General features: G+C 35.3%; 1 protein-coding gene and 1 pseudogene across 1 annotated transcript; both read left to right on the top strand.

Moving 5' to 3' along the window:
* The first annotated feature begins 7,907 nt into the window (after nt 1–7,907).
* On the top strand, nt 7,908–16,980 carry LOC111914591 (trans-resveratrol di-O-methyltransferase-like; annotated as a pseudogene).
* Nucleotides 16,981–20,887: 3,907 nt separating this feature from the next.
* Nucleotides 20,888–22,294, top strand: LOC111914669 (trans-resveratrol di-O-methyltransferase). Its single transcript, XM_023910369.2, has 2 exons — nt 20,888–21,676; nt 21,880–22,294. The coding sequence occupies exons 1-2, from the start codon at nt 20,888–20,890 to the stop codon at nt 22,180–22,182; spliced, it is 1,092 nt and encodes a 363-aa protein (XP_023766137.1). The 3' UTR covers nt 22,183–22,294.
* The last annotated feature ends 474 nt before the right edge of the window (nt 22,295–22,768 follow it).

Raw genomic sequence — 22,768 nt, 5'->3', positions numbered from 1 at the left:
AGAAGAAAAGAGTTTCCGAGTCGAAGCTCTGCCCGCAAGAAGCCTGGTGTGCGAAGTGATCCCGATTTCACCAAAGAATACTACTCTTAGAGTTGTAGTGCTGTCCGAGCATCGTCTAACCAAGTGAGTGTGTGGTTACTTTCTTCTAACGCATAAATACGAAGTATTTTATACGAAATACGGGTTATGTGTATATTTTGTTGTTATATGTGTGAATGTATATTCACTTTCTTCTACCGCATAGATATGAAGTATTTGCTATGAAGTATGTGCTAGGTGTTTATATATTGTTTGTTTACTTGAGATAGATGTTGAAATAATGTTTTATACATGTTTTAAAAGATTTAAACTGTATATGTGTTTGCATCTACAAATATGTTGGGTAGAACATGGGTAGATGAAATAGTTGATGTGAGACGAAATAATAATTATTTTTGAACTCAACGTGTTCATTAGGTATTTTTGAACTCTATGTGTTCACTTGGTGTTTGAACTCAATGTGTTCATTAGGTATTTTTGAACTCTATGTGTTCACTTGGTGTTTGAACTCAATGTGTTTATTAGGTATTTTTGAACTCTATGTGTTCACTTGGTGTTTGAACTCAATGTGTTCATTAGGTATTTCCGAACTCTATGTGTTCACTTGGTATTTTTGGACTCAATGTGTTCATTAAGTATTTTTGAACTAGATGTGTTCACTTGGTGTTGTTGAACTGAGTGTGTTCACTAAGTGTTTTAGAACTAAGTATTCACCAGATGTTTTGAATTAATTGTTCACTAGGAGTGTTAGAACTAGGTGTTTGTTAAGTACGTTGAACTAAATGTTTAACAGTCGTAATCTGTGGACCTTGGCAGTGGTGAACTTTGTGTCAATTCCTTAGGTCAATCCTTAGGAATGAATGGATAAAGGATAGTTGATTCTTAGGGTAAATCCTTAAGAAATAAAGGAGATAATGGGAATGAGTATTTGGGTTGATTGTTTGATAATTGAATATAATAAATGTATTATTGTGGGTTGAAAACCCTATATGCTCACCAGGCTCCCAAGCCTGACCCACTCAGTTTTCTTTGCATTACAGGTAATGGCACAAGAGTATAAATTGGTGGACTTGACGAGAGATTTTGGATTATAGATCAGTAGTTACAAATAACTATTGTAAGGTCTATTTTATATTGTTTATGCTTTTGGTCTGTATTGGAACATGACATCCTGATGTTTTATTATTTAATGAAAATTCATTCTCTTTGAGAAACGTTTTGATAAATTTTATCATATTTTGTTTTGGAAACAAATTCCGCAACTCTTTTAATCAAAAGGATTTACTCTGATTTTATAAAACAAAACATAAACAAATCGGTCTTTTCTGGCCGTGAAATTAGGGATGTCACACATTTAGCTAGCTTAGATCGTTTGGTTTATAAATTAAAAACTAGTATATAAATTACATATCATTAAGTTACATGTTGCAATGGTTAAATAATATTAGAGTGATTGATTTGGCCCTATTGCACAACTCCTGTCTGAGTCCAACCGTTGTAGTGTCGAGTCTTTTAGTTGAAGGATTATTTAATCTTTGTTTCATGTATTGTATTCATGAAGTAGTTATCTGAAATTAATTAGGGTCTTTCAGTAGTTGATGGCAGGGTGAGGTGGGATCCTAAGAGAGCCTATGGAGTGATTTAGTGTGATTGATGTGCTACTTAGTCGGTATTAGAAGTATCAGTATGGGTAGGTGACTTAGAGGATCTAAGATGATTCTTGAGTAAAGTATGGATAGGTATGGAATGTAGTATTGGTCATGTACTATTGGAAGCACATGATCCATACTCAAATCAAGGGAGGTCATGGAGACTCTAAGGAGCTGGATGAGGATAGATAGCATGGTATAGCACCATGATTTGTTGCAGTGTTTCCATATATGTCAATATTTCGGTTATGAATGTTCAGGATGAAGATGAGCCTGATATTTATTTGGGCCTTAGAGGCAATGTCATTTTGGATCTGAAGGGTACAGATCCGTGCGAGTTAGTTGGTCTTAAGGAGTCGGAGACATTGTTCGAAGTAGTAGCAATTTGAGTCGAGAGACTCTTAGGGAAAGTGGATGTGATGGTCGACTTGCAGCCGAAGGATGGGTGGTCGGCCGATGGATTAGGACATTGTTCTCTAAGACGGTGTTGTGTTCCTCCCATCTCATGTGTTTGAGGGAGGGGGAAGGTAAATGAATCAGATGTGTGTTAGTCGATATATGTATGAAAGGGAAGGTGTTCTCCGCATCTGTTTATGCCACATAGGGATACCATTCGATTCGTGGTAAATCTCTTTCATATTTCAGGGGATTTTTTGAGACTCGATTGTTCTTTTGGTTCAGTGGCCTAGGTGAAGACCATATCGCAAATCGGATACGTGTCATAGTTTTGAGAAGACCGGGGTATCCAATGAGGATTGATATGTCCTAATTCATAACAGAGAATGCTATGGATATGTTGTGTTTCTTGGAACTATTGATTGAGCATCTATGAAGGATTCTTGAAGCTCGAGAGGAGGATATGATGGTGGATAGTTCTTCTAATTCAAGTTTTGGTTGCACGAAGCTTTATTCGTAAGGTACCAAGTCAATCTAATGATATTTTGATCAAATTCGTTATGATCGAGGCGACAATGCTGGGAAGAGTTTTCGAGATCTTCATATTCAATTTTGCATACCAAGAGCCATTTTTAAAGGGTATTTGGATGAACACGTTTTAGGCATCGACGTGGAAGGCATCAACTAATGAGGGAGTAAACCATGAGTGGGGTAGGACAGAGTTTCTGCTTGAAGGATCAGCAAATAGGTTAATTTTGATGGTTCTAGCACAATAGGTTGGGGGAAGTCGCAGTGTAAGTTTGTTGGATTTATGGTATTTGAGATTATTGAGATCTTTTCTAGTGATGAGAATTAAGGTATTGATCAGAACATGGGTGTAGGGTGAGTTGCTATCAGATTTATGTTTTCAGGGTTGTGCACGTGGTCCTTGCATCAAAAGCTTCTAGAAAAATATCTTGTTGTAGGCGAGGACAACGAAATAGAGTAAATAGGAGTGTCTGACGCTCTGGGTGAATGTGAATTGAAGGGTTGGTTAGCTCGTTGAACCGATTGCTACCATTAGTAAAGGTAGAGCTATTTTTGATTTATCAACCTACTTCAGGGTGTGGTGGATGCACTTCCGCATGGGTTTTGTTTAGTGGTTGAGATTGTTCGATAGTTGTCGAGTTGTATCCCTTGACGGTGTTGCAGGTGCATCGATCATTCTTCAAGTGTGGGGCAATGGATATTTTGGACCCCTGGTTAGGGTATCGGTGCAACGTTGACCAGTTTTCTAGAAGGGCCTCAAATCTACGTGGAATCCAATGTTAGCGGGTCGCGCCAATCGGTTTATAAAGGAGTTAATATGATCTCGGTTCTGGTAGCATTCAGGTTAATTATGAAGTTTTCCTTCAAATAGGAAGTTTGGTTCAATAAGTTGAGAAATTTTAGAATTTGTTTGATTATTTAAGATTGGTATATTACTCTAAGAAGGTTTTATGGTTTGAATGTTTATTGATATGGATTGTGATCAAAAGTTAGAAATCTTAGGGTTTGGCTACATTGGATTGTGGGCATATAGTGGAATTCTTGAAAGTCGTTGGGGGAGCGACTAATTTCAAGTGTTGGAGTACCGCTTGGGAGTAACGAAAATATTTTCAAGTACGGATCGAGTTGGATTTTCGTAACTATGGTCAAGAGGATAGTTGGTTTTTGGTTTGGTATGAGCCAAGGATTACGCAAGGAATAGTGTCTATTGGTTTGTTTTAGAAAGGTAATAAAAGATTAAGGATTCACGTTATCTCGTTCGGGGACGTGAAGCAAAGGTAGGGGCACATTTTGGATCCATGGCTAGGTTCAAGTTGAGGGTTATGTTAGGACCTATGCTATCAATAGCGTAATATAGTGGTGCAATAACAGCGCTATAGTGTTTATCGGAGGTATAAGACCGCTATTTTAAAACAACGTTTACGAATAGTGTTGGCGCTATTAGCAGTGCTATTTAGCATTATTTACCGTGATACACATCACCGCTATAGAGGCACTACAACTAATTTTGCACTTTCGTTCACATTTTTTCCATTTGGCTAATCCACAGAACCAAATATGTTTTGTTTCCTTTATTCATTTCCTTTCTACACACACACACATACTACGACATACAATTCTTTACAGTTCATACTTATAAACTCGTGACTGTCAAATGCTTCAATCACTCACTGTGAATCTATGTTAAATGTTAAATGTGATGTTTCCTTTAATCATTTAATGTTAAATGTTTCTCTTTCAATGATTCACACTTATCAACTTGTTAATTTGTGATTTATAAAGCAATCAACACAATTTATGAATTTATGAAGTGCAGAAGCAATCAATCACTCACTGTGAATATGTGATTTAGCCTTTAGGAGCATAAATTAGTGAATTTATGAAGTTATGATTTTAAATTCTTAATTTGTGTTCATATATCATATATTTTTGTTTCATATATAACATTAATACTCTAATATATAAATTCTATATAAATATATAATATAAAATTATAAATTATACGTAATATTAAAAAACCGCTATGTCACTGATATACCACTGTGATAACCGCGATTTCAAATAGTGGCTTGTAACTGCTATTGAAATTTTAACCGCGATAACTACATAGGTTAGGACCTCACTACCTGCTCTTGTCTGATGAAGACTTCGGGGTTCGAAGCATGACCCTAAGACCTAATAGGGTCCAACATGTTAGGGGTTCAACTCATATTGATCGTTGGTTAGGTATTCTTGTGGGTAGTTGGCAAAACCATAGGCTAGGCCCATGGTAGTTGTGGAAGGTTGTAAGACTGCGACATAACCGTAGCATTGACTAGGTTGGTAGACGGTTGTGGAAGTACGGTAAGTCTACGACTTGGCTTGTAACATTCTATGGGGTGAGTTACGTCGTACCAGGAATGGTTGTGAGACTGTAGAAGGGTTGCGTATTGTACTATGGTATGACTCTTATTAAGTGTTAAGTGGGGCGTTGACTGGATTCCGTCGGTGGGATGATGGTCATATGTCTATAAGCCCACCGGGTCCTAATCAGGAATCGTCATGCATGTGATTGGGTGAGGGCAGGAATGGTAAGGAAATGTGAGTATCTCATTCCAAAAAATATAAAATGTATGAATATATTAGAGTATATTAAATTTTGGTGTTTGAGTTTTTATTTGGTTTCTATTATTCTAGTTTCGTTAATTTATTGTTTTTTTCTTTTATTTTGGTTCAAGTAAAAAAAATTATATTTATATTTGTAATTTTCGCCCGACTTTTTTCTTTATTTTTTTGTTATTTAGTGTCCATTATATTTATGGTACGACAAATTAAAATTTAAAAAATCAAACAGTTTGTTTATTGAGAATTATTGTTTCAATGTGTGGTAATTGCAAGTTATAATTATTAAAATTGGAAAACTAGCTAAAAAATTTTCTAATGCAACTTGGAAATTAAATCATATTTCTATATATGATATTAATAGTTCAAATTCAAGATAATATTTTTCAATTTGATAATAGTAAAAAATAGAAAACTATAAATAAATTAAATTAAAAAATAGAAAATCAAGGCTCAAAAAAGTAAAAAAAAAAGTTATCAAATTGTTGAAAAATAAAATAAAAAAACGAAAAAATAGTGTGTGTGTATATATATATATATATATATATATATATATATATATATATATATATATATATATATATATATATAAAAGATTTCAAATTTTCAAAATTGATACTTAAGGTATACACATTTTTCAGATTTGGTCCAAAGGTATTTTGGTCATTTAGAGAAAAAAAAAAAAAAAAAAAAAAAAAAAAAAAAAAAAAAAAAAAAACTAGTCAAAGGTTAAAGTTAACCTCAACCAGAAGGACCATTCATGTAATTTTCTAAAACATAGGGACTATTGGCATGACGTTTTTCATAGAAATCGTCAAAGTGCAATATTTTGCAAACCAGAGAGACTAATTATGAAATTTTGTCTATTCTTTATTTTTTTTTTTTCGTTTTTAATTTTATTTTTCAACATATTTTTTTTAACCTTTTTACCTTTTGTGTTCTATTTTTTTTATATAATTTTAGTTATTTGTGTTTTTTATAATGTTTTGTGTTTTTAGAATCAAGTAAAAATTCGATAAACAATGTAAAAGTCATGTTTTCTTTAGATTTTCTTATTTGTGAATTGAACTAGTAATGTTTTATATTTTTAGAATCATTGTCATTATTTGATCTTTTTTCATTTCTTACTAAATCGGTTATTAGTTCTTTGTTTCTTGCTCTAATGACCGGATATGAAGTTGAACTATTGAAGAGTGTAACTAAAATAATAATAGAGTCCGGCTTTTATTATTTCTTTTATTCTTTATTTTAGTCTATTATCAAATTGAAAAATACTATATTGAATTTCAACTATTGATATCATATATAGAAAATAAGATTTAATTTGCACGTTACATTTTAAATTTAGCTAGTTTTTTCATTTTAACCTAATTATTATTTTAAATAAATAAAAAGAACAACTTCGGTTATTTGATGAAGTATCTAAGCAAAAAAATAATATCAGTAACGTCATAAAATTAATAAACATTATTGATTCAATTCACAAATAAGAAAAATTAAATAAAAAACAGTTCCGATATGGTTTATAGAATTTAAAATAAAATTAACTAGTCAAAAGTTCAAATTAACGACGCAAAGATCATTCATCAAAATTTTGAAACAATAAGGACCAGTGACGTGACGTTTTTCATAAAAATATTTACTGTGTAATATTTTGCAAATCATAGGGACCAATTATGAAATTTTGTCCTTTTATATGTATTTATGGAAAATATTGTAATTTTGGTGATTATCCCTTATATGTGCTAAAGTAGGTGGCCCTCTTGGTAATTTGAATCGGAACTCTTTATTGTAGACTTTGTTTGGTTTTAGCTTCCTATCTTTATTTATCTATTATAATAAATAAAGAATTTTTTTGTTAAATGTCATTTTTTTATTAACTTGGACATATATCATTGTCTAATAACTTTAATAAATGTTGTTTCCATGTGTAATTTGTTCATTTTTTATCTTTTCTTAATTAACACATCATATTTACACCACAATTAATAATTGTCTTAATTGAAAATAATCAATAAATTACAATATTACTACTCATATATTGTATTTAATATGTTTCTTTTTAAATTTAAATTTTAAAATTTTGAATTTTAAATCTAAAATTTCAATTTTAAATAATTTTTTGTTTAACCTTCGTATTTAATTTTTTGTTTTATCCAACCCATACAGGTCTCACAACTAGTAATTTAATATATCACTATCGTGAAAAATACGAAACTTACAACTTTAGTATACGTATGTTTATTTACTTTGACATGAATATATGAATTTTTTTTCCAGCTTGTTCATATTTTATATGTAATAGTTTTATTTATTTCTTTTTATTAATGTTATATTCTCAGTCGAATCTTTGCTACTATTCGCTCAAGCAATATCTAAAAGAAGCAGGTTATATGGCAGTTTTGTAGGGTCGAGAGTCCTCCTCACATGTTTAAATTTTAATGCCTGAAATTGGAAAGATATAAGAATCTTGTAAATATTAGTGGTAGTTTAGACTTGATGATTCACCTTTTCTATTTCAGATTTTTTTTTTCTACATGATAACATTAAAAAAGGTTTTAGATAAAAAGAGCACACACACATATACAGTCACGTGAATATTCAGTCCTTTCCCAGCACAACTTTTTCTCTCTATATAAAGACGAAGGTCTATAAGTGTACACCATGCCAAATTATTTATCACATTTAGTTTATAATAAAAGAGATGTCATTGCAAAATGGGGAGCAATCCAAAGAAATGCTACGTACATTCTCAAGCTCACATATGGAACCACATTTTTAGCTTTGTGAATTCCATGTCACTCAAATGTGCAATTGAACTCCAAATACCTGATATCATTGATGGTCATGGTGCACCAATGTTGCTATCCGAGTTAGTCGAAGCCCTCCCCATCAACAAAGAGAGAACCACTTTTATCTATCGACTTATGCGCATCCTTGTCCACTCTGGTTTTTTCGTGAAACGAAGTCTATCCACAACTACAGACAATGATGAAGTGATAGGATACAAAGTTTTCCATGAATGACTTTGTAATGTTTGACTTTTGTAAAACTCACTTGCATGTGGAGTATTAGCCTTGTGACACATGAGAGATAGAGAGTGAGAGAGAGAGACATGTAAACACCTCTATATAAGGTGGGTTCATACCACTTGTAGAGGTGTGCTTGAGAGATGTAAAAGTGAGTGTGTAAGTGTGTGTTATTTATGTAGTCTAGATCTATATCCTTTTTGTGTAACACCATATACATTCAATATATCTCTTAAACATCCAAATCACCATGTTCAATTGTGCAAGCTTTAATTCCGTATGCCAAACCATGTTCTTTGTCACTAAAATTGGTATCAGAGCGGGTCTTCAAGATCAATGTGATATTTGAAGAACGATTCTCGGTTTGGCAATTTTTGTCGCAACTTGAACAATTTTGGTGAGTCTCTCTCTATGATCTCTCTTAATTCTTTTTGAATCGTGCGTAACGTTTTTGAATTTTGATCGTTTGATTCGTTGGATCAAATTTCTTGAAAAACCCCATTGATGATCCAATAATTTTTTTTGATCAAGTCCAAAGCCAAAATCAAAATTTCAATCTGAAACTATTCATTCGATCCATATTTTATAAGCCCAAGTTCATGATATATTCTAGTTCATTAACTGTTCACGAAGTACATTTGATCCAAAATTGTTTTTCAGTTACTGTTTATTGATTCACAAGCCCAAACATATCCAGAATGTTGATTGTAATCAGATAACCTCAAAAGCCCATTCATATCTCATATTAATCAATATCAAATAATTGTTTATCAGTTTGTACACTTGCATCACCGAGTTGTACAATTTGTTCCAAGTTCATTCCAGTTCATTCATCGATTCAACTTTCATTGATTGTTCTTTAATCTTGTTTTCTTGAGTTCCGATTTCATCTATTCATTTCTTTTAATCATTTATATTTGATCGATAATCTAAATTTGAGATACGATTTCATATCGATTAATATGTGTTCTTGAGCCGATTCTAATTCGGTGATGAAATCTCAAGCAAAAGTCAAGATCATTATGAACAACGATGATGAACAGTTCAAATAGTGTGTTTGATCTGAACTTGATTTGAAAAGTTTTCAATTTGTGTTTGTTAAGTGACGAACTGAGAAAAGTCGATTTTGTAAGGATTGAAGTCAAAATTGAGTACGATTATTGAAGAATCGGTTGAAATCGATTTTTGATATTTGGGTGATAATAAATCAAAGATGAACAAATATCGACTGAGTTTCAATTTCGTTAGTTTGATGTGCAAAAAGTCGATTTTGGAATTGGGGAGTAATGTTCGCATGTTTGGAGTCAATTTCAATTTTGCATGAGGTTGTACTGATTGAGGTTAAAAATGCGAAGGCTTTGATTCTATGATGTTTGCAAAAGAACGAAAATTTGATTTTGGAAATTGAAGGGGAATGCGAAGGTGATTAATGGAGATATTCAGTTCGCATTTTTTGTGACAATTTTGTGGTTGATGGTCTAATTGGATTCGCATTTGTGTGAATCAAAGCTGGGTTCACATATGAGATCAAAATTGAGTTTGCATCTGGGTTTCAAAACTAATTTCGCATTTGGTTAATTGAATTAAAAATGCGAAGGTGATTAACAGTTCGCATTTGTTTAGATGGATACAAGATGCGAAGGAATGTGAGAATGAAAATGCGAAGCATTCCCTGCCCTGTTATAATCGTTCAATGAAGAAGAAAACAAATATTTTCGCATTTGGCCCCTGATCTTTTCACGAAATAATACAAATGGTCCAACTTCGCAAATGGGATTATAAATTGACAAAAATGCAGAATTTTCATTTCGCATCCCTGCAGTTTTCGCAAGATGACAAATTTTACCCAGTTTCGCATTTGGGGTAAAAATTTTGAGAAATTGGAATATTTTCAAATCCGGTCCATGCAGTTTGTGCGAATTTACACATTCTACCCAGTTTCGCAAATGGGAGTGTGTTTCGCATATTTGGCTGTTTTTGACGCACCGGGTTACTGCCGAATTTTGAAATTGACAATTTCTACCCATTTTTGAGAAATTATGTCAAAGGCGATCCGTGAACGACAATAAAAAAAAATTCAATATTTTTTGGATTTTCCAGATTGAAGCACAAAGTTTATGCCACATGTTAAGGGGGAGTTTTGACATGAAAAATTCCGAATAAAGCACGTTCTTTTTCCTTTGGAGTTTTATAATCAAATTTCGATTATAAAAAGGGGGGAGAAGTTTTATATGGAAATTCGAACTTGAATTTTTCATATTACGCGGATTTGAAGACCGAAGTGATCTTGAAGTTTTGAAGATTACGAGATGATGCAATTGGAAGTTCGGAAGTGATGTATTCGAAATGGGTTTGGAATTATTGAAGATTTTTGGGGTGTGTTTTTATGCGCAACTTTGGGTGATTATTTGGAGTTTGGAATACTCTTGATCATTCGTTGCTGCTCGGTTTGTATGGTCTCACATCCTAGAGCCCAAATTGAAGAGTCATGGAAGAATTGAAGATTGAAGTTCGTTTTGACATGTGTCACCTTTGAGGCTCGAACCGCGTAGTGCTTGATTTTGGAAGATTTGAAGTGGGTCATTCATTCCTAACTTTGAGGGGGAGAATGTTAGGGTACAAAGTTTTCCATGAATGACTTTGTAATGCTTGACTTTTGTAAAACCCACTTGCATGTGGAGTATTAGCCTTTTGACACATGAGAGATAGAGAGAGAGAGAGACATGTAAACACCTCTATATAAGGTGGGTTCATACCACTTGTAGAGGTGTGCTTGAGAGATGTAAAAGTGAGTGTGTAAGTGTGTGTTATTTATGTAGTCTAGATCTAGATCCTTTTTGTGTAACACCATATACATTCAATATATCTCTTAAACACCCAAATCACCATGTTCAATTGTGCAAGCTTTAATTCCGCATGCCAAACCATGTTCTTTGTCACTACATGAAGAGGAGGAAATAGAAGGCTATTTTCTAACTCCTGCTTCTTGACTCCTTCTCAGGGAAGAACCATTTAGCATTAGGCCCCTTTTGCTGTTCATGTTAAATCCAATACTGATGGATCCATGGCAAAACATGAGTAAATGGTTCCAGAACAAAGACATAACCCCCTTTCACATGTTGGTGGGCAGGGCTAATTTAGTAACAGGGGTAAAAGAGGAATGAAAGTAGCCGAATGCTTAAAGCTTTATTAAAGTGACTAAAAGCTGTTACAGAGATTACATTCAAAATGAAGCTCAACTAAGATACTTAAATAGGCTAAAATAACATAAAATCAGAAAACACAGCAACGTTCTTCAACAACTCAATGTGCCTTTTTATTCTCCTAAAATACCTGGTCAACATTGACTAAAATTCTCCCCCTCAATGTTGACCTTCTTCTTCATGTCCTCAACGTCTATCGGCTTTCTCATCTCAACAAATTTGATCTGTGGCATTGCTTTTGTCAATACATCAGCTCTTTGTTGGTCCCCACTTACATTCTCCACATTAATCTGTTCCCTTTCAACACACATACGAATAAAATGGTATTTGGTATCTATATGCTTACTCCTCCCATGGTAAACTGGATTCTTTATAAGAGCAATAGCAGATTGATTGTCCACAAGTAGCTTCACCTTTTGAGCTTTTCTTCCAACAAGGTCACTTAGCAAATTTCTCAACCACAATCCATGACAGGCAGCTGCAGTTGCAGCCATGTATTCCGCCTCACACGAGCTTAAAGCAACAGTTTGTTGTTTTTGTGAGGCCCATGTTATTAAATTTCCTGAGAAATAATATGCCACACTCGTGGTTCCTCTTCCATCCTCCCGATCATCACTGTAACTGCTGTCACTGTATCCTACTAACATGCCATCACCCCCTCTGTGATACATTAGGGCATACCCGATTGTTCCTCTCACATATCTTAGGATATGTTTTATGGCTGCATAGTGGCTTTGCTTTGGGTTCTGCATATATCTACTCACAACTCCAATACTGAAGTTCAAATCGGGTCTTGTATGTACTAAATAACTTAGGCTGCCAACCAATTTCCTGTAATTTGTCGCATTTACAGGTTCTCCCTGTTCATCCTTGGTTAGCCTTAACTTTTCTTCCATTGGATACTATGAGTTGTTACACTCTTCCATTCCTGCCAACTTTAGGATTTTATTTGCATACCCCTGCTCTGTGAGCATGATACCATCCTTCCCCTGAAGTACTTCTATTCCCAGGTAATAGGATAAAAGTCCCAAGTCACTAATGTCAAACAATTGCTTCATTCTTTTCTTGAATTCTAGAATTCCTTTCTCACTTGAGCCAATAACTATAAGGTCATCCACATATACTCCTATAATGAGGATTAAATTGGATTTGTGTACCTTATAGATTGCTTGTTCTTGAGCACATCTGGTGAATCCTAGTCCTTTGAGTGACTGATCTAGCTTCATATTCCAGGCTCTTGGAGCCTGTCTTAATCCGTACAGTGCCTTTCTGACACGATAGACCATATTCTCCTTTCCTTTGACCGAGAACCCAGTTGGCTGAGAGACATACACCTCCTCCTTGAGGTCACCGTGTAGAAAAGCTGACTTGACATCTAAGTGATGTACAAGCCAGTTTTCTTTTGTCGCTAATGCCAGGATTAGTTGTATAGTTTCCAAACGAGCCACTGGTGCGAAAGCATCTTCAAAGTCGACGCCTTTTTCTTGAACATACCCCTTTGCGACTAATCGGGCCTTGTGGTTGATCACGTTTCCTGTTGCATCTCTTTTCAACTTAAATACCCATTTTAACCCAATTGCCTTTCTGTTTGGTGGCAATTTGGTCAAAACCTAGGTATTTTTTTTCTCGATCGATTTCAGTTCCGCCTCCATAGCTAGCTTCCAATTTCTTTCAACTGATGCTTCTTCAAATGTTGTGGGTTCATCATCGATCAACAGCAGTTCTTGATTTCGCTCATACAGCCTATGCACCTCGTCTTCCTCCATCCTCTCTGTATTCTGGTAAATCTCGTTGATTGAGCGAAACCCTTTTGTTGGGGTATTATCGAACGAAGCTGCCGACTCAATATCATCGTAATCTCTAGAGTATTGGTTTAAGGATGCTGCTCGTGACCCATCTCCAGGTGAGGTTGATATTGGCGTCTCATCAACAGGCGTGTTGCTTGATCCGAAATCAGGAGAGAGTGCGTGATTGTTAGTCGGCGTCGAGGGGCTTGTATTCGTATGGTCTGATGGTTGTAGTTCTTGGGTTGGTTGTAATTAGGTTACTTCTTGGACCAAAACGTTAGTCTAATAGGGTGTGGTAAGTGGTTCATTAATTATTTCTTCATTCCAGGCCCATGCTTTGGACTCTTCAAACACCACATCCCTTGCAATTACAATTCGACGCTTCCTGGGATTGTACAGCCGATACCCCTTTGTTCCTTCTTCCACCCCCAAATAAACCATGGTTTCACTCCTGTCACTTAATTTGGATACGCCCTGTAATCTCTTGACAAAACCCACACACCCAAACACTTTAAGGTGTGCAACCGAGGGCTTCGCACCCTTCCAAGCCTCGTAAGGAGTCACATCCATGAGGGCTTTTGTTCCAGTTCGGTTCAGTAGGTACACCGAGTGACTCACAGCTTCTCCCCAAAATTGATCCGGTACCATCATGGCTTTGAGCAAGGACCTTGTCATCTCCAAGATGAAATTGTCGGGAGGGAAGTGAATGGGGGCCGGTGATGCGTCCCGGTCGGATGTGGAACGGCGTAAGCCGGTCTGCCGATCGTTCGATTGCGTCGTTCCACAACGCCATTTTGCTGGGGCGTGTGTGGAGTCGTCAGTTGACGTCGTATGCCAGCTTCTTCACAAAAATTCAAGAATTGAGTGGAGTTGAACTCACCCCCCGGTCGGTTCTCAACATCTTGATTTTACACTCGCTTTCTTTTTCCACCTGTAACTTTAATTTCTTGAACATGCTAAAATATTCGTCTTTGGATTTGATCAAGTACACCCACATGTATCAGGAATAATCATCGACAATTAGTAGAAAGTACTGATTGCCTCCCTTAGTTGCAGGTGTGACGGGTCCACAGAGGTCCGCGTGTAACAATTGGAGTGGTTCCTTAGCTCTCCATTGGGCCGCTTTAGGAAAGCTTTGTCTAGGTTGCTTAGCTACCATACATCCTTCACACACCTGTGTTGGATGAGATACGAGAGGCATCCCTGACACCATCTGCTTTCGTGTCATTTCTTCCAACATCCTAAAGTTCGTGAGGCCCATTCGAGCCTGCCATAGCCATGAGTCATCAACCATACTCACAGCCAAGCGCGTAGGCTTCCCAGGTGTGAGTTTTATCTTATATAGTCTATTTCTTGACCTCTGTACCTTCATGATTAAATGGCCAGCTTCATCATACATCCTTAGAAATTCCCTCTTCATTCCTATATCATATCCCTCCTCAGTCATCTGTCCCAAGCTAATTATATTGCTATGTAGAGCTGGGATATAATATACATCTGGGATAATAAATTGATCACCATTTTTGCAATCAAACAATAGAGTGCCCTTTCCTTTGATAGGGACCTTAGAACCGTCTCCAAATCGCACTTGACTAGTCACCTTCTCATCCAATTCTGCAAATAGAGCCTTAGAGCCAGTCATGTGGTTACTAGCCCCATTGTCCAGGTACCACATGTTGTCATCTTCACTTCCCATTAAATGGTTTGGATACACCTTCTCCTCTTCAGAAGAACCATACTTGCATTTTCTTCTCCGTGTACAGTTAACAACAAAGCAGGTCCATCTTCATCTACAGCTAAGTTCACCTCCTGATCTTGCTGCTTCTTGGCCTTACATTCGGAAGCATAATGGCCAAGTTCTTAGCACTCGAAGCATCTGATATGTCTTTTGTCTCGTGGCTTCCGATTGGTGTTGTTTGCTTCTTGACGAGAACTACCACCGGAACGTCCACCTCTTCCACGAGTCGACCCCCGACCTCGTGAACATCCTCTTCCACCTCTGTCACTACTTGCACCAATCCCCCGACCCCCGGTCTTGCTTGGACTTCGATGACTTGAGGAGCCCTCCGATTTTGCAAGTAACAAGGCATTATCACCACCTGAGTTTGCCTTCTGGAGTCGAAGTTGGTCTTCATAGGCCTTTAAGTGCCCAATTGCCTCCTCAAATGACATAGACTCCATATCGGAGCTTTGTTCAATTGATGCCACAAGATTTATAAACTTTTCCGGGATAGTATCGAATAGCTTCCTCACCAATTCTTCATCTTCCAGAATTTCCCCTGCACTTCCAAACTTTGAAATCATAGCAAATATTTTCCTTGCATATTCATCTATGGTCTCCGTTTCCTTCATCTGGAGTGCCTCAAATTCGCTTTTCAGTACCCGTAACCTTGCCTTTTGGACCCTCTCTGCACCCACATACCGTGACTTTAGAGAGTCCCAAACCTCCTTGGTTGTCTTCTTCTTCGCAGCCTGTGCTAGCATCTCTTTTGGGATCGACTGAAAGATGAAGGCTCGAGCTTGCTTGCTCCTTTTCTCATCCACAACTACACCGGTTTGTGGCTCAATGGCATCCCACAACCCAGGATGTTGAAGCTACTGTGATGGTGTCGTATCTAATTATCTTGGGCATACAAACCGGTCAGAACCTTTAAGCTCTAATACCACTTGTTGGTGGGCAGGGCTAATTTAGTAACAGGGGTAAAAGAGGAATGAAAGTAGCCGAATGCTTAAAGCTTTATTAAAGTGACTGAAAGCTGTTACAGAGATTACATTCAAAATGAAGCTAAACTAAGATAATTAAATAGGCTAAAAATAACAGAAACTCAGAAAACACAACAACGTTCTTCAACAACTCAACGTGCCTTTTTATTCTCCTAAAATACCTGGTCAACATTGACTAACATCACACAACCCACGGGAAGTCGATGTGGGATTTAGCAAGCCAGGAGCCGAAAGTTAACCAATTCATCAATGAAACAATGGCTAGTGATGCAAAGCTTGTAGGAAATTTCATTACTAAACATTGTGCAGATGCTTTTCAAGGGTTGAATTCAGTTGTTGATGTTGGTGGTGGTACTGGAACCATTGCTAAAGCCATTGCCAAAGCTTTTCCGAGTATCAATTGCATTAGTTTTGATCTTCTGGATGTTGTCAATGGTTTGGAGGGAAGTAAGAATATGAGTTACGTTTATGGGGACATGTTTGAAGCAATTCCTAAAGCTGATGCGGTTTTCTTGAAGGTATCTTATATTTTCGTTCTTTTAAAGCAAGTCATTTTCTTTTGCACATTTAATGTTAATCTATCTGACTCATAACTATTCTGTATTCTAACATTGGGTGTTTGATTGAAATATATTACAATATTTATGTCAGAAGTTATACTGATTAAAGTTTTATCTTGAAGCATCTTGACGATATTATGTTTATCTATGATGAAAAATAGTGGATACTACATGATTGGAATGATGAAGAATGCATAAAGGTATTGAAACGATGCAAAGAGGCGATACCGAACAAGGAATATGGAGGAAAAGTGATCATTGTAGATATGGTGTTGAAAAACGAAGAAGCAGGTGAGAAATCGTTAGAGACTCAGCTTTTCTTCGATATGCTTATGATGGTCAATGCGACAGGAAGGGAGAGGAGTGAAAAAGATTGGTCAAAGCTCTTCTATGATGATTGTTTTAGCCATTATAAAATAACTCCGATTTTGGGATTAATGTCTATCATAGAAGTGTATCTGTAGTTAAGTTGCACTAATAATTTCAACACCACATATAATTGGCGATGAAGTTACTAAAGGATGAGGTTGCTTGTATGTTTTCACCGTTGTTCTTTTTCATCAATGTTATTTTCTTCATCCTATCTGTATTGAATATGTATTGTTATAATATTGTCGTTTGATCGGTGTTTTTCATGAATTCATTTACTTTTTAAAATTTAAACTAAAATAAGTATAAAAAATATGGCGGTTTAGTCCAACTATGAGGCAAAGTTTTTCCTCTATGGCACCAAGTTTAACATTAATTTGTTTTAGTTTTAATTAAAATTCCTTTTAATGTATTCGTGTTTTGTTGGTTAATCATGTGAAAACAATGATTTTTGTTATCCACATTTTGTTTTGTTATTGATTATTAGTAGTGTAACATACATAAGGGCCGAACCCCTTATATATTACGGTTCTATTTCCTAGATTAGCGTACTAAATCTTTTTATATATTACGGTTCTACAATCGTATTCTATTACTTAGATTACCATACTATATATTTTTATAAATTACGGTTCTACAACCGTGTTCTATGCATAGTTTACCGTATTATATCTTCTAAATAGAATACGGTTCTATAATCGTATTTTATTGCTTCTTCAAATAAAACACGTTCTATTAGAATACGCCTCAATGTCCGTATTTTAATTGATTTTTCAATCGTATTTTATTTTTGATTTTATAGTAGTGTTTTGACATGACGATTAAAATAGATTGTTATTATTAAGAAAGGCATCCTACTTTAGTTTAACATGGTGTGTAAAGGGAACACACACTACATGTTCCAAAGTTCGTTGTCGTTGGAGTAAGAGAGGAACACGACGCGTCAGGGTTAAGGGTGCAACGTGCAAAGTCAAGGTCAGTGAAAGTGAAACGAAGAATGCGATGCGTATGTTTATTAAGCGCGACGTGTCGACATGTCCAGCCGGTGGACGCGTGAAGCGGGAACGAGATATGTGGCAAGGTCTAGGTGACATACATGGATGTGACACGTCGAGGGTCGGAGCACGATGTGTTCCACGGTAGAATCAATGTATATATAGAGTTAATTTTGGTTATTTTTCCAAAACTCATACATTGTTAAGGAGAGAGTTTTAGGGGTTATTTCCTGAGACGTTTAACCGAATGATTGGTATTAGTATATGAGGGTACGAGCTACCAAGCGAACTAAGGTATCATCTTGTCTCATTATCATGTAATTGTGTTTCCCTAACGTAACGATGAAGGGATGTTATAATCTGAGTTAGTTACTAGAGTTCATAATATGGTGCTATTATGAACACAATGGTAAGCTCAACGAGTGAATTCCACGGTAGAATTCTTGAATTCGTTAATGAGGGTTATAAAGCCTAATTTATGGAATTACTAGAAATGTGAGATTAAGATAATGGCTTAATGAATTAAGTTATTTAGCAGTTGTATTATGGAGATTAACTAGATTGGTGACAAAAAATTACCAAGTTTAATTAGTGGTCAAGGAAATGATCACTATGGTTAGACATAATAAGTAAGCTCCTAGTAAATTGAGATAAGATTTGATAAATTTGATGTTTTAATGCAGTAGGATTTGACACATTGATTATTAATTATCCAAAATACATGTTCACCATCCACAAAAACCAGTTACAATTGTTTTCAAACTCATATCAAATACAACTTTATTTCAAAATATTAGAGTGTCCCATAAAATGTCTGAGTGAGAGTGCACGTCGCGTTATCAAGCCTTGCCCTTTCCCTTGGGCTCAGATGTACCTGATACAAATCCACAAACTGTAAGCTAATGCTCAGTGAGTTCCTCAGAGCATACCACACACAAACCACATACAACATATCATAATAGCTATAATAGCTACATATATCACATAAATCATGCATACAACAGATAGGGATGTCGTGGGCTCGTCCCCAGGGTCTTACTCCAGGATGCCATGGGCTCCCCTCATGGTTTTACTGATGGGTTTTAAGCAAAACATCAATGTTATGGTGTACATGCAAACCCTAATAGCATTTGGATCTAGTTTGTCTAATGAACATGCAATTGAATATCCAAAGCTATAAACCATAGATCTAAGTGAATATCTAATGATTTGGGTGTTTCATTTTGTGTATTAAGCTTTGTTGACCTCAAATTGCGGGTTGTCATCACCACCACCAAAGCTGTCAGATTTTTTTGCCACCAAAACCACCAAGACACCCCTATAGTACCACCACCATTCTAATTTCGTTCCACCACAGGTTCTATAATGGAAAAATGAAAAACGTAGGATGTTATAATGATATGTTGCTAATGGTTTGTTTAGTATATAGTACAATGCTATAAATGGAAAATGGAATACTATAATGATATGTTGGTTATGGTTTGATATGTTAGTATTTTGTATTTAGGTAATTTTTTGGAAAGTGCAATGCTATAATGTATATGCAATATTGTGTATTATGTATGTTTAAGTATAGTTGGAAAGTAGAATGCTATAACGATATGTTGGTTATGGCCTGATATGTTGGTATTTTGTATTTTGGTAATTTTTTGGAAAGTACAATGCTATATTGGAAAAAAAAGTACAATGATATATTGTATATGAAATATTGTGTATTATGTATGTTTAAGTATAGTTGGAAAGTAGAATGCTATAATGATATGTTGGCTATGGTCTGATATGTTGGTATTTTGTATTTTGGTAATTTTTGGAAAGTACAATGCTATAATGGAAAAATGAAAAAAAAGTACAATGTTATAATGTATACGTAATATTGTGTATGATGTATGTTTAAGTTCATTTGGAAAGTAGAATGCTATAACGATATGTTGGTTATAGTTTGATATGTTAGTATTTCGTATTTTGGTAATCTTTGGAAAGTACAATGCTATTATGATATGTTGGTAATATATTTTGTTTTCTTTGTAGTTGAAAATGATGCAAACAATGCTAAAAGACCCGGCCTGTAGTGTGGCACTAGAATACTTGTTTTGCTCATTGTTGTCACGAAATGAAAATGAAGGGAATGATGAGGACGAGTGGCTATTTTTTATGGATTTATGAAATGTTTTGTTTGGGTTAATATTTTGGATATATTGTATTATGTTTGGAGGAATAATATGGACAGGATGTTTATGGATTAACATTCTGGATTTGATATAGTATTAAGTGTGGTGAATGTCTCAAACTATTTTTATACAAAATTAAGTTTCATAGCTACTTTTATAAATGTTATAATGTTTTTTACGATTTTAATGTTAAATACAAAAAAATAAAATAGCGTCGACATGTCTACTGCGGCGACTTCAAGCATTACTGCGACACAGAATAGTAACTTACAAACACGTAGGTATAACCATTATTTAATAGGTAAATTAGAATTTTAGTTATCTATTGTGCAACAAAAAAGAAAAATAATAAAATAATAAAAAAGGAAAACTTTAATGAACAATTCCGAAAACAACACAAACTTCGCTTGTGCTCCAATGACATTTTCTCTTTATTAATTAATTTTTTATTTATTTATTTTGATTATTGTTATATTCTCATTGGAGTGTTTGCTAGTATTTGCTCAAGCAATATTTTAAAGAAGCAGGTTATATGACAGATTTGTGGGGTCGAGAATCCTCATGACTTATGCCTGAAATGGGAAAGATATAAGAATCCTGTAAATATTAGTGGAAGTTTAGACAATATGCTTTCATCATCTTTTATATTTCAGACTTTGTTCTAAATGATAATATTAAAAAATGTTTTAGATAAGTACACTAGCAAAGGAGCACATATAGAGTCACGTGAATAGTCAATCCTTTCCCATCACACAACTTTTCTGTCGATATATATATAGACGACGGTCTGTAATGATACCATGCCAAAATATTTATCACATTTACTTTAACAAAAAGATATGTCACTGCAAAATAGGGAGCAATCCAAAGAAATGCTTCATTCTCAAGCTCACATATGGAACCACATTTTTAGCTTTGTGAATTCCATGTCACTCAAATGTGCAATTGAACTCCAAATACCTGATATCATTGATGGTCATGGTGCACCAATGTTGCTATCCGAGTTAGTCGAAGCCCTCCCCATCAACAAAGAGAGAACCACCTTTGTCTATCGACTTATGCGCATCCTTGTCCACTCTGGTTGTTTCATGAAACAAAGTCTATCCACAACTACAGGCAATGATGAAGAGGAGGAAAGAGAAGGCTATTTGCTAACTCCTGCTTCTCGACTCCTTCTGAAGGAAGAACCATTTAGCATTAGGCCCCTTTTGCTGTTCATGTTAGATCCAATACTGATGGATCCATGGCAAAACATGAGTGAATGGTTCAAAAACAAAGACATAACTCCTTTTCACACAACCCACGGGAAGTCGATGTGGGATTTAGCAAGCCGGGAGCCGAAAGTTAACCAATTCGTCAATGAAACAATGGCTAGTGATGCAAAGCTTATAGGAAGTTTCATTACTAAACATTGTGCAGATGTTTTTCAAGGGTTGAATTCAGTTGTTGATGTTGGTGGTGGTACTGGAACCATTGCTAAAGCCATTGCCAAAGCTTTTCCGAGTATCAGTTGCATTAGTTTTGATCTTCCGCACGTTGTCAATGGTTTGGAGGGAAGTAAGAATATGAGTTACGTTTGTGGGGACATGTTTGAAGCAATTCCTAAAGCTGATGCGGTTTTCTTGAAGGTATCTTTTATTTTCTTTCTTTTAAAGCGAGTCATTTTCTTTTGGACATTTAATGTCAATCTATCTGACTCATAACTATTCTGTATTCTAACATTGGGTGTTTGATTGAAATATATTACAATATTTATGTCAGAAGTTATACTGATTAAAGTTTTATCTTGAAGCATATTGATGATATTATGTTTATCTATGATGAAAAATAGTGGATACTACATGATTGGAATGATGAAGAATGCATAAAGATATTGAAACGATGCAAAGAGGCGATACCGAACAAGGAATATGGAGGAAAAGTGATCATTGTAGATATGGTGTTGAAAAACGAAGAAGCAGGTGAGAAATCGTTAGAGACTCAGCTTTTCTTCGATATGCTTATGATGGTCAATGCGACAGGAAGGGAGAGGAGTGAAAAAGATTGGTCAAAGCTCTTCTATGATGCTTGTTTTAGCCATTATAAAATAACTCCGATTTTGGGATTAAGGTCTATCATAGAAGTGTATCCGTAGTTAAGTGGCACTAATAATTTCAACACCACATAATTGCCGATGAAGTTACTAAAGGATGAGCTTGCTTGTATGTTTTCACCATTGTTCTTTTTCATCAATGTTATTTTCTTCATCCTATTATGTATTGTTATAATATTGTCGCTTGATCGGTGTTTTTCATGAATTCATTTATTTTTTAAAATTTAAACTAAAATAATTATAAAAAATATGGTGGTTTAGTCCAACTGTGAGGCAAAGTTTTTCCTCTATGGCACCAACTTTAACATTAATTTGTTTTAGTTTTAATTAAAATTCCTTTTAATGTATTCGTGTTTTGTAGGTAAATCATGCGAAAACAATGATTTTTGTTATCGACATGTTGTTTTGTTATTGATTATTAGTAGTGTAACATACATAAGGGCCGAACCCCAACCCCCCCTTAAAAAAAAAAAAAAAAAAAAAAAAAAAAAAAAAAAACCAACCAACCCCAACACGACAGCACATAATCGTAACTTGCGCATCGGAGCATAATATCATCCCAATTTCCCTTTTTTTATCATACCACAAAGATTTCAGCATTCTCCCGAGCTGATCCCATTATCACATC

The sequence above is a fragment of the Lactuca sativa genome, chromosome 4 (assembly GCF_002870075.4).
Source record: "Lactuca sativa cultivar Salinas chromosome 4, Lsat_Salinas_v11, whole genome shotgun sequence".
Classification (NCBI taxonomy): Eukaryota; Viridiplantae; Streptophyta; class Magnoliopsida; order Asterales; family Asteraceae; genus Lactuca; species Lactuca sativa.
Note: the sequence above shows the minus strand (reverse complement) of the source record. Positions and strands in the feature narration are given on the sequence as shown.